Below are 13,725 nucleotides of genomic sequence, written 5' to 3' on the forward strand. Positions count from 1 at the left end.
TCACACTACAACCCAAAACTTTAATAAATCGTTGGGACTAACACCATGTTGTGCATAATTGTGAATTTGTAAGTAAAATGATTTAATGTTTTCAAACTTTTTACAAATACAAATCTAAAAAGTGTGGCATGCTTTTGTATTCAACCGCATTTGTTCCATTGACGCAATCCTTTGAACCACCTTTCACCTTATCCATAGCTTCAAATATGCTTTAACCAGCTTTGGACATCTTCAGATTTACATTTTTCTCATTCCTTTTTGCAAAAAAAAGTTCTAACCCTAATGTCTTAAAACTTCACTTTTCAAGCTTTGCCACACATTTTTATTTGGACTTAGGTCTGAACCTTGAGTAGACCATTCTAACCCATGAATATGCTTTAAACTAATCTATTTCATTGTAACTCGGGCTAAATGTTTGAGGTCGTTGTCCTACTGGAAGATAAACCTCTGCCTCAGTCTCAAGTCTTCTGCTTCTTCTAGAAGGCTTTATTAGAGGATTGCCCTGTATTTATCTTCATCCATCTTTACATCAACTTTGACCAGCTCTCCTTTCCCTGCTAAAAAAGCATCCCTACAGCATGATGCTGACACCACAATGACTCACTGTGGGACCGGAACACCTTCTTTTACATGTGTGCTGTGTTCCTTACAAAGCCTGGGGCAAACTGCAACCTGGACTTCTTGAGGCTTTCTTTCAACAGGCCAGATTGGTGGGGGTGTATAAGCAGTAGTTGTCCTGTGAACAGATTCTCCCACCCGACTACAGCTTTCTGTAGCTCCTCCAGCTGCTGCTAGTATAAAATGTAACCACAATCCAGTGATAGTAATTTTATTCTATACCATTTATTTGTTACTATTTTGTTTATATACAACCTTAAACAAAAATATGCAATAAACATGTACAAGTAGTTTTTAAATATAATTTGCAGAACATTATACATTTTGTAATTCTGCTGTTTATTAAGTTACACATTTATAACCAACCGCTATTAGGTAGCCAGCTGTAGTTTTAAAACAGCGATATTTTATTATTTTATTATATTTTCAACAGGACAGTCTGCTGGTCTGTTTTTCCCAAATATCTGATTTTCCCTTTCTGATAAGCAATAGAAAAAAATGTAGTACCCTTATTTTATCCAATGAAAAAAAAAAACTAATAAAAACTGTTGAATTTGTTTTTTTACATTTAATACTTATTTTACATTGTTATCTTCTGAGAGATGCCCGTCTCATTTCCTATCAGAAACAAACTTCTTGGTTATACGGAATTAACTTCATATCTAAGTTCAGCCAGCAATATGAATAATCTTGTGCTTGACTATACCTTGATACTTGTAACTTGTCCAGTTGACAGTATTGGGTCTGCTATGGTAGTGTTCACAATTATATTTCTATTTTCAGTTCTTCCGTATTTTAGGATTTGAAAATCTATCTTTTCTCTTGTCCCAGCAGACTCCATGCACATAGAGGACATGGAGGCAGTCCAGAAGCTGCAGGACGCTCTCCATGAGGCCCTTCAGGACTACGAGAGCAGCCAGCATCAGGAGGACCCGCGACGGGCTGGAAAACTGCTCATGACGTTGCCCCTGCTGAGGCAGACTGCAACTAAGGCTGTGCAGCACTTTTACAGCATTAAGGTGCAAGGCAAGGTGCCCATGCACAAACTCTTCCTGGAGATGCTTGAGGCCAAGGTCTGATTGGAGGCGAGGGGCTGCAATAAAAAGACAGAGAGTGATTTGAATCATGGCTGAGGGTTCTCAGGAGACAGAACCAGCCATGTAGTTTGCAAAGCAGAAACTGACATCTCCTCTTTGTGGATCTTTGGGACTTTAAATAAAAAATAAAAAAAAACAAGTGAAAAACTTGGTTAGTAGTATAAATATAAAATGATCCAGATTAATTTAAAATATATAATAAATATTATGTACAGTAATAACTTTCTTTTGTAATTATCAGTGGTCATGCTGTATATGAAGGACCTTTCTGCCCCTTTGCATCTTCAGAACAAGTAGGAAGTTCCTAAAAAATGTTCTGAAGAAAGCAAAGGTGTCAACAACCATAAGCAGGCTCGTGTTGTTGTTTTTTGTTTGGACTTAACCAGGACATGTAAATAATTACTATTTGGAAAGCTGAGTGTACAGTTCGTAATCTGACGAACTTGGTAACCATTTTCTCTTGCTCTCCTCCTGCAAAAAAGAAAAATTGTAAAAAATAAAAAAAAACAAGAGAGAGAGAAAAGAGGAAAATTGTTACCTAAACGATAATTCTTATCGGTTAAATGTCCATGGATAAAATACCTCTCCTGAGCAGTAAGCAGTGTGATCTTAGTGGATCCTTCTCAGACTGGAAAACTCCCTGAATCCATGTTTAACCAACCTAGCATAGGCAGGTAAAATAGTCTTATGTAGTAATTCAGCAATAAGGGGAGCTGCGGGGAAGCCAAGTTGCATTTTCTATATTTCATGTGCTTTTCTTTGCTGCTGTTGCCTAAAGACCATGCCTGTTCATATGTCAGTTTCACCTGTGCGAGACACCACTTGTTCCCTGTTGTACACTCATATTTTTCCCCTTGTGAAGAAGTTTGTGTTGGTGCTTCTCAAGCACTAAACCCCCAAATTCAGCTGTCGGTTAAGTCTATGGAAATTGCTTCTTGACATGCAAATAGATGATCGGATTGAGCCTAGGTGAAAGATAATCAGCGGGTTCGGTGTGGAAGTTTCAAAGGATTTATGCCGAGTGGCGGAAGTCCATGAGATTCCTTGTTCAAACAATCAGAGGCCTATATGTCAACCACTCTATTTTGGGCTCTTTAAGTCAGAGGGAGCAAGGTGTCCGGCATCTGCTCTCACCATTTTAGACACCTCCCATCTTTCAATAGCTGTGCCTGTATTTATGGGGCTTCAACTGAATGGAGGTGAATGGCAGTTGCAAAGCAGGAGCTGCGCTTCACACTGGGTTTATTTTTACCTAGTGGGGGGGCTGTTGACTGTGCAGCCTCTGCACCAGGAGTACAATGAACACGTGGACCACTTCTTGACCTCATGTTGACACAGTGGCCGGTGCAGAATAACACCTTTCCCGCCGGCATCTCGTGCGCCCGATCATGCACATGTGAACAGCTATGCAAGAACCAAAGTGTGCACGCCTCAAAGGGCAACAGTGTGTCTGTACAAGGTGTGATCCCTGGTGTGGGGATGATTCTCCTGCTTCTCCCTGTGTTAAGGTCCATTACGCTAAGTGTGAGTAATGCTTCAGTGCCGTCCGCCACCCTCCACATGCAGAGGAATGTGCCGGAAGGGAATGCTTATATTGCTGTAGAGATAAAGTGTGGCTATGTCACAACAATATGATACTGTGATCAAAGGAATCCCTGACATTGCATAGGTTAGAGTTGCGGCTACGCTTGTGATATCAAAGGCTAGTAGCAATCGAGCGGTCAGCAGCTGCCTGAATGGCCACTTAATGGAGAACCACTACTCCCCAGATCATCCTACACCTCCCTACTTGAACTACCCAATTAACGAACACTTCTGTGGAAGGTGAAATTTAAGTTGTTTTACTGTTGTGCAATACAGCAGGGACCAATTCTGACTGAAATTATGCTAAGGGCATGTGTTTAGAGTAAGCGTATTCTAAATCTTTTAGATGAAAATCCATACAATCAGATTTCATTTACACTTATTTTAATTAAATTGCAGTACAATAGAAGAAATGGTTAAAGTGTATTTTGCAAACAGAAGTCTGGATAATTTCAACTTTCTTTCCTGCAAAAAGACAGCGCCAGTATTGGAGTTTTGGCTTGAGTAAAAATACCACGCTTTCAAGGTATCATAGTTGTAACAAAGGCTATGTTCACACAGCAGGCATATGCGACCCAAATCCAATTTTTTTGCCCATGTGTGACCCATATCTGACTTTTTCATGGCAGTCTGAATGGCCAAATTCCGATTTTCCCACCTTCAAAAAAATCTGAATTGTGCCACTTCCATATGTGGTACTAAATAGGATAAAGCATCAGGGTCCTCGTCCAGGCTCCAACATGCATCCACACAGATTTCTCTAAAGAAGTAGCAGTCACTGCTCCACAAAAGACCATTGTTTAAAGTTGTGCTCTCTTTTTTCTTACATTTCTTCGTCATGTTATCATGTGGTCATAATATTGTTGGCTCTTGTTGCTCAACAACAAATGACAAAACCGATGCTGACATCCATTTTTACTTCCATAAACAGTGTGCTGCTGTGTGACGTCAGTTTTCTCCCTTTGTGCATGTGGGTTGCTTTGGAGTCAAGAACCATTTAGACTGACGGCGGTCGCAGTTATATAGTAGTGTGTACCACCATGCAAAAAAATTCAGATTTCAGCAAAAAATCTGACTTTTAACTACAGGAACAGAAAAACTAGAAGGGAATGCCTATAGTGATAAATTGTGGCACAATCATAGCTATTTGGTGCATTGGTCAAAAGAAACCAAAGAGTTGCGGCCACACAAGCCTATTTCATTCATTCTACCCACCCCTATTTGAACTAGCCACTGTCCAGTTAACTAACTCCTTTCTAAAAGGTCAAATTCATAAGTGAAATTAATTTAATGTTGTGCAATACATCAGGGACCAATTCTGACTGAAATTGTTTTAAAGGCATGTTTTAAAAGCAAACTTTTGGAGAAATTTTTATTAGTTATATTTAAAATTATTTAGATAAAAAAAATTTAACCATACTTAACTTGCCTTTATTTTAGTAAAAAATGGAAAAAAAGAAATTACAAAAGGTTTTTGCAAATAGAATTTTGTAGAGGGTCTAAATGAATCCTAAGACTTTTGATCTTTTCTTAATTTTTCCCTGCGATATGACAACATATTAAATAAAAGACAGGACTTACATGAAATGCATGGGCCGGTATGAGAGTCTCACCTTGAGTAAAGATATGTTGGTTGGCAAATATTTAAAATACAAATGATTGTTTGATTTTAAACAGCTTGCCATATCTAAAAGAATGATGGCTGGTCCATGTTTTCCAGAAATATTACCAAACAGTAGATATGGTCTTTTCTGTAAGTGTTAGGAAAACCTAGTAGCTTTTTTCAGGCCAGGTGAAAGGTAGTGTGCAGCAAGAAGTGGGGTAGGGGCAGCAATGCTTTACTCCATGCTCCATATAGCCTGAAGAAACTCTGCTCAACCTGGCAGTTTCTATGGCAATTCATTAAATGTACTTTAAACTGTAAGGAATGGTATGGAGAAAGTCTGACATTAGTACCCGGCCCATGCCTACATACACTATAAGTTGTTCCTGTATGTGGATTGTAAATATAATAAATATCAGCATTATTAACAGTAGGTTGCCAAAATACCATTGGAGAACAAGTATGCAGCACCCTGCTGACTACTACCTCATCACCATATTATCAATGTTCCTCTGGTTCAACTTTCTGCTCTCATCTGTGACATACCTGAGCCATCATTGTTTTTATTAACCACAGAAAAAAATGAAATATGTTTCTCAGTGCTCCTGCCAAAACATTTGTAATTATAGTCATGTTCCTCTCATCCCACTGATTCCTCACAGACATTTGTAAAGGAAAAGCATCTTTCATGTTGACCGTACAAATTTACTGTTGGGGTGAGGCAAAGTGGGTATGTGTTTATATTAGCATTGTTGTGTCAGAATTGGTCCCTTCATGAGACAAACTGCAAACGGGGGGCAGGTAACTGATTTCCTGCGTCTGTGTTGAGTATTTATGGTGTGAAATATATCATTTGGCAATGGTGTACGTTGATATCTCTGATTGTTGAATCACCAATATCTGTGTAACTTCTGTTTTGATTTTCAAAAAGGTAAAGGATCAATGAATTAAATACTCACTGAGCTCTATGTTTTTGTGCTTTTACTCAAAATTTAACATCTGCATAGAATGATTCCCAAATTTGTTCTTTAGTTTGTTTTTACACTACCCTTAGTACCGCATGTTTACTCAGAAGAGATGCACCAATCAGAATGTTGTTGCTGATTTCTGATGTTTGTAAAGCTTTCACCTGCCTATACTAATTTTAGCCTATTCTGATTTCTCTTTGAGAACTATAATATAATAAGACTTAAGATAAGCACTGGAAAATACTTGCAGTCATGAGTGGTTGTTAATTATTTATATCAGGAGCAGAGGCAACATTATGCCACTGTATGATAGAGCAGTTACTGTAAAAAAATTGTTTTATTAATATGTCAAAATACAAAGAAAATAATTACATAGGTTAGACTCTGTTATTAGCGATTGTCGAGTTGACTAGCCTCAATGCAACAGTAGTCCCCGTTTGTATATTAAGGTGAATGTAATTTCTTTCATTCATTATTGGATTTCCAAGACTGTCACCATTTCCAAAATTTACTATGTTCGATGACAGAGGTTGAAATCTCAAAAGGACAGAACAGCAACTTTGCTCAACTCTATTCAGACTTCTGTGTTGAAAGTCTTGCTCTCTCTCGCTCTTCCCCAGCCTGAATGAATTGCAGACACAGTGTTGCCAACATCTTTGTTGCTTGTTAAATACAGAGGCACACAGAAGCTCATTCTTACCTCCTCCACTGAGCGACAAGGAGAACAGGCACAAGGTGAGGTGCGCAGCACAATACAGGTGCCATGCTTGTTTGATATGCAAATATTACATGACTTGATTTGAATTGTTCCTTCAAGTGAGTGCCTGGTTTGCAGTGGTCTAAGGGGAACAATAGGTCAAGCTTTAATCGATGTGAGTGGCTGGTGCCTCCAAAGGACATAATGTTTACACGAATAACAGATTTTGATCAAAATCTTTTTAAAGATTGTTTTGGCACTAGTGGCCTTAATTGACAGGTACCAGGCAGGAAATTGGCAGAGAGAGAAGGGGGGGAAGACATGTAACAAATGTCACAAAGTCGGGAATCCAACCCAGGACGGCTGCATTGAGGACAATAGCATTTGTATATGGAGCAACCGCTCTACCTCTACACCATACAATGCCCCTATCCAGATCTTACCCTATATTTCCTTCCAGTGATAATATCCTGGATAGTATGAATTAACAGAGTCTGTGTTCTTAAAAACTACATAAATATTAAAATGAGCCATTCTTTTGAACAGCTGTTTGAAAGGAACTAATCCACAAGATCCAGCTCCCTTCAAATCACTGTGAATCCCATAGCCACTGCTGTGTGAAGACTGTGCCATCTGTGAATGCTTTGGGGCTGGGTAATGACCACACCCACTGCTCACTGGGCCATTTATGATCAACGGTAAACATGCAAACACAAAAAATGTGGCATTACCACTGATAGTCACGGAGGTAATTATGGAGGTAGTGTGGTGCAAAATAGTCCATAAACCATCAATGAAAGGAAAAAAGGTGAAAACGTTGATAGAAATGGCCAAACATCTACTTTCATGGAACTGGCCCAATGCTTTAACTGGCAGCACAAACCACCTCCGTCTACCGTTTCTTTTCAATGTACATTGTCACGACTTCCTTCGCTGTCGCCATGTTTTCTGAAACTTGCTTCTGAATTTGGAAGTTAGCTCAGAACCGCCCCCTAGGGGATATTGTGACTAGTAGCCATACCAACTCAATAAATGCAGTGAAAGCAAGAGGGCAGTGACACGTTACTTCAGAAATGGGCAGACATATTTACAGTACATGTGTAAAAGGAGAATAATAGCTAAGAATGAGTAAGAGCTAAGAAGTCTCAAAAGTCTCCTATAACACCAGAAAAGTAACTAAAATAGTCACTGGTTGATTTTTTGAAAGAGTCATTATAAGGGTGTGAATACTAAGTTGCTACATTGGCAGCACTGTGCAGATATGTCCTGGCATGTCTCAGTGTATAGAAAAACTTGTCCTTTTAAATATCTCCTTAGGTCTTTGTTGTGCCTCTTACTCAATTTTAAACACTTTACTGATAATGAAACAGCTGACTTTGAGATTTCTTCACTCAGTATCAGCATCACAGTGAAGAGTGTTGTCAAAGCGACCTAGTAGGACTTAACGTATTGCATTCCTGATCATAAAAACGAGTCTCTGAATGGCTTGTCAATGGTCAGGCCAATCAAGTTAGAAATCGGCCGATCATCTCTACTACTCTGGTTATTACTCTGGTGGAGCAACTATTGACCTAACCTTATCCTTTGCTTGGTGTAAACACACACACACTGAGAGGGATTTCAGCTGTGGGAATGGGACAAAGAGCAGATCGACATTCCCGGAGGACCAGAGATTGGTGGCAGTAAGTGAGGCGAGTCAGTGAGAGATGCACCAAGGCCACCCAACCATCCAGCAATCAACCACAGTCGCTGCAGGGCCAGGGACTGTTGAAAATGGATCCGTCACAAGAAACAGACAGACTTGCTAACACGAATGGGGCAAGGGGGATATAAAGGGGGGCTGCTGCTCCATTATTTCAGGAAGCTGATATTCCAGGGAGTTAAAGTATTCCCTTCACTATGTAATTATGACAGCCAATTTCCCTTTTTGAAATAATGTCTTGCCAACCAATTAATTGTAATAATCCTCTTCGTTGAAACAATAGCATCATACAACAAGAAAGGAGCAAAAGAAAGAAAAAGGGGAAACAACATCCTGAGCACATTGATGCCAAGAGCTGTGGTTTTTAAAAGCAATGTGCACCTCATTTCCCATGCAAATCACCCAGCTGGACCAGATATTGCCATCAATAAGTTTCTCACAGATACAGTAGAAGGGCAATCGTTTACCTCCCCTGACAGGTCAAAACGCCTTTCATTAGAGTTACGAGGCATCTCATCGAGATGCATCCCCCTGCTCACAGCTGTACAACTGCTGTGTATTGCTTAAGTGTGTTTCATTATTCCCAAAGCAGCGTGATGATGGTGAGTGAAAGGATTACACGTCAGGGTGAATGATTGGGTTTGAACAGAGCTGCTGCATACACTTTGTATCAAATCCAGGCCTCAAATTACACTTAGGTTGGAAACAGAGCACGTAAATGCCCAGGAGAGCTTGTGGCACAGAAATGAAGAGTGGGCCACCATCTTTCTCCGTCTGCTCCTCTCTCACTCACATTTATGCACTTTTCATCTCTTTTCTGCAGCCAGATTTTACTTCGACCTCTTGTCTCTCCATCCCTTTACACACACCCACCCAGTCTTTCCCACTCCTTCTTTTTCAGTCACAACTGTTCTTTATAGGGATTCTTATTGTTCCACTGATTCAGTTGTGTGTATTTATTGCTCCATTTGTGAAATTGGAGGCACCGGCTGACAAGCCTATTACTATTCAATAACAGGATCTGGGCGTTTTCACAGCCATAGAGCTATCAATGTCTCAGAGAGAAACATTACGTCACATCAATTTCAAAAAGGCAGACAGTTTGCAATATTGCAGAAGAAATTTTCCCCGTCTTGTTCAGAGGGAGCTGATTGCAAGCAATAAACATGTCTGGTCTTTAACAAAAAGGACAATGCAATGGGCTCAAGAGTAGATATATTTCCTTACAGATCCTAGTTACTCTTGTGCAGTACCTGTCCCACTAGTAGTATCTGAGCCAGGCATCCCCACATCTCTGACCGGGTCCAGGTCTGATCAATAGGCTCTCATAGTACCTAGCAGGCAGACAGTCCAGGGCATCTGGGATTTCGCCCTCTCATTGTCCATCATCACTGTTTTAAGTGCATTTATCAGGTTACACTCCTACACTGCTTGATGCATGGATAAGCAGGTGTCCTCAAAAACCTGATGGCAGTCAGCAGACCTTTGCTTTGTCCCAGTTTGTCAAAACACCCTCCTTATTCAGTGGACCGTTATACAAACATAGAATGAACTACATTTCAGCTTGTTTACAGTTCACACGTCTTTTCATCTGATGTCAATCTGCTTTAGTCCTTGCTGATTAAACAAAAGAGATTCACATGTTTCCCCATGCAATAAGACACAGGGGTTGGACAATGAGACTGAAACACCTGGTTTTATACAACAATAATTTATTAGTATAGTGTAGGGCCTCCTTTGGCGGCCAATACAGCGTCAATTCGTCTTGAGAATGACATATACAAGTCCTGCACAGTGGTCAGAGGGATTTTAAGCCATTCTTCTTGCAGGATAGTTGCCAGGTCACTACGTGATACTGGTGGAGGAAAACGTTTCCTGACTCGCTCCTCCAAAACACCCCAAAGTGGCTCAATAATATTTAGATCTGATGACTGTGCAGGCCATGGGAGATGTTCAACTTCACTTTCATGTTCATCAAACCAATCTTTCACCAGTCTTGCTGTGTGTATTGGTGCATTATCATCCTGATACACGGCACCGCCTTCAGGATACAATGTTTGAACCATTGGATGCACATGATCCTCAAGAATGGTTCGGTAGTCCTTGGCAGTGACAGCGCCCATCTAGCACAAGTATTGGGCCAAGGGAATGCCATGATATGGCAGCCCAAACCATCACTGATCCACCCCCATGCTTCAATCTGGGTATGCAACAGTCTGGATGGTACGCTTCTTTGGGGCTTCTCCACACCGTAACTCTCCCGGAGGTGGGGAAAACAGTAAAGGTGGACTCATCAGAGAACAATACATGTTTCACATTGTCCACAGCCCAAGATTTGCACTCCTTGCACCATTGAAACCGACGTTTGGCATTGGCATGAGTGACCAAAGGTTTGGCTATAGCAGCCTGGCCGTGTATATTGACCCTGTGGAGCTCCCGACGGACAGTTCTGGTGGAAACAGGAGAGTTGAGGTGCACATTTAATTCTGCCGTGATTTAGGCAGCCGTGGTTTTATGTTTTTTGGATACAATCCGGGTTAGCACCCGAACATCCCTTTCAGACAGCTTCCTCTTGCGTCCACAGTTAATCCTGTTGGATGTGGTTCGTCCTTCTTGGTGGTATGCTGACATTACCCTGGATACCGTGGCTCTTGATACATCACAAAGACTTGCTGTCTTGGTCACAGATGCGCCAGCAAGACGTGCACCAACAATTTGTCCTCTTATGAACTCTGATATGTCACCCATAATGTTGTGTGCATTTCAATATTTTGAGCAAAACTGTGCTCTTACCCTGCTAATTGAACCTTCACACTCTGCTCTTACTGTTGCAATGTGCAATCAATGAAGACTGGCTACCAGGCTGGTCCAATTTAGCCATAAAACCTCCCACACTAAAATGGCAGGTGTTTCAGTTTCATTGTCCAACCCCTGTATGTTAATATGTATGTTTTGCATGTTGGAAAATCTTCCACAAACATGTTACATATGAAACGATTTTCCACATGTTGCATGCTTCACAATGTAACTAATGTGATATGCATTTAGGAAAACCTTCCACATGTGGAAAGTATTTAACATGTGCAAAGTTTTCACACATGTGCTGCAAATGGGGAGGTTAACACAATTAATTTCCACATGTGAAAGACATGCTCCTACAAAATATAACTTCCACTGTTTTTTTCACATCTTTCACATTCAACAACAAAAAAGACAATGCTTCACATTTGGAATGTTTTCCTGCATGTTTCATATGATTCTACATCATATAACATTTGTAATGCATGTGGAAAAACCATCCATATGTGGAAAACATTTCGCATGTCACTGCACACTATCCACATGTGATGATACCCTCCACAAATACTTTACATGAAGCTTTTCCCATGGTTTTCACATGTTACTACATGATTTAATTTCCACACATGTTCCTCTTGTTACTGCAGCACATACCCTAATACAGAAATGAAAAAACCTTCAACATGTGTAAATTGTTTTACATGTGCAACCTTTTTTACCACATCTGTTTCACACGTTACTACAAAACATAATTTCCACATGTATTTCACGTGTTACTACACAATATAATATCCATGTTTCACATTTGAAAAATCCTTACACATGTGGGTTGTTGGAAGGTTTACACAATATAATTATTTCACCTAAAACACTCTACTTTCAATATAACAAAGTATTTGAGGTGTGAAAAGTTTAGCACTTAATGATCAACTATCAAAAAAAACTTTGACACCAGAATTAGAGTTCATCATATATGTAATCTACCACAAAACATAATTACAGTGAGATTGCACATTATTAGTTGAATTCCTATGTGAAATGCATGTATTTTACGTCTGTAGAAGTGGTGCCCAAAGAAAATTTTCTTTTGATGTTTTGCAAAAAATATGGAAATTCTCTTCCAGGATGATGTCCCAATGGATACTAAAAGAAGACACCAAACATGACAAGCTAATAAAAGACCACACTAACCACAATTGCAGGGTATGTAACTAAAATCAGTGTGCACGTTCTCCAACACCAGTGGTCTGTAAGAGGGCAGGAAGGTAATAAACTGTATAAACACACACATACAGAGATAAGTGCATGTTAAGAGTTATGTTCATTCGAGATTTATTTACCCTACTGTACCTTTATATGTGCTGCTCACTGATATGAAGCTGCAGAGGAGCAAAAATATTTCCAACTATCTCCTGAGAGTATCTTCTTTCTTTCCAAGGAAAGCACAATTGTGAAAATGTGTGTGTGAGAAAGGGAGGATGGCTTTTCTTTCCTTCTGTTTTATTACCTCTGCCATGTATTCACGCGTTCTTATGGGCTTTTCCAATTTAACCACTGGTTTGGAAATAATGAAGGATGATAAGGAGCTCTGATAAGGATGAATACGTCCATCAATCTGAGAAAAACTTACATAGGGTGGTGTGTGTGTTCACTTCACAGGCGTTTAACACAATTATAGAGCTATTACTTTGTGCCAGGGTGGTATTTTGAATTGTTTTAAGACGTTTGGTTCATCTGAGTGTGCAGGTGTGATTAGTCAATGCTTTCTTTGGCAAGACATCACAAAGATTTGTGTGTAGAGGTTTGTCTTTCAATTTACTTTAGCATTTTCTTTTCTTTTTTTTGTAAACAAAGAAAATTAACATTATTGACATTATATAGATAGGGACTAAAAATGTCATTTAGCATGTTGCAGTGTTAGAATGGTCCTTGGCGACGGATTAAGGCAGGAGGCTTGAGGCAGAGAAAAGGTGCAGGCCCAGTGGGTGTTTATTCACCAACACTGAAGACATACAGGTACAAGACCCTGTTACACAAGTCACACATGGTCACAGCTACCGCCACCGTCAGTTTGTTAACCGGCAGCCTTTTATAGCCCCTCCCATTAACAGACCTACCATGACAGGCGAAACAAACATATACACTAACATACATACAACATAGCTAAAACATCACTTTATTTAACAAACCTTACTAAACATCTCTAAAACAAGTCTCTACCTAGGCTTAAGTCGTTAACACTAAAGACTAACATGCACACAGTTTACTCCTCCCCTTCAATTTATAATGGTCTCTTCCAGAACCTTTAAAAGGTGCTCAGGCCCCTGGGGAATCTTTTAGCCCAAACACCCTACAGAGGAAGAGACAGAGGTAAGTCATTTGTTTAACAATACACTGGAAAACAATTAATTCCAAAGACTGGTCACAATACTGGTATTTTATCCATTTGTTATGTTTGTTAACCAGGACAGGTCATCATCAGTACCAGCTGAGAAGAAGCTGCCTAAAACACCCACAAACTAAGAATAAAATACTCCAATCTCTTTCACAGTGTCTTTTGTTCTTTCAACAATATTCAAAACAGCATTTTAAGTGTTCCAGCATACGTAATGAAGCTATTCATTACATGCAGAGAAACCTTACACTTTACATAGCCA

At 39.8% G+C, this 13,725-nt stretch overlaps 1 protein-coding gene across 8 annotated transcripts in view; it reads left to right on the top strand.

The window, feature by feature from the left end:
- Positions 1 to 5,870, top strand: part of esrrb (estrogen-related receptor beta) — a 98,661-nt gene extending 92,791 nt beyond the window's left edge. For all 8 annotated transcript variants that reach the window (XM_047345765.1, XM_047345764.1, XM_047345763.1 and 5 more), the window contains one exon: positions 1,453 to 5,870. In XM_047345765.1, the coding sequence (XP_047201721.1) occupies positions 1,453 to 1,697 (245 nt within the window). In that variant the 3' untranslated portion in view covers positions 1,698 to 5,870. The remainder of the gene's footprint in view (positions 1 to 1,452) is intronic.
- Positions 5,871 to 13,725: the final 7,855 nt, after the last annotated feature.

This window comes from Girardinichthys multiradiatus, chromosome 19, assembly GCF_021462225.1.
Source record: "Girardinichthys multiradiatus isolate DD_20200921_A chromosome 19, DD_fGirMul_XY1, whole genome shotgun sequence".
Lineage (NCBI taxonomy): Eukaryota > Metazoa > Chordata > Actinopteri > Cyprinodontiformes > Goodeidae > Girardinichthys > Girardinichthys multiradiatus.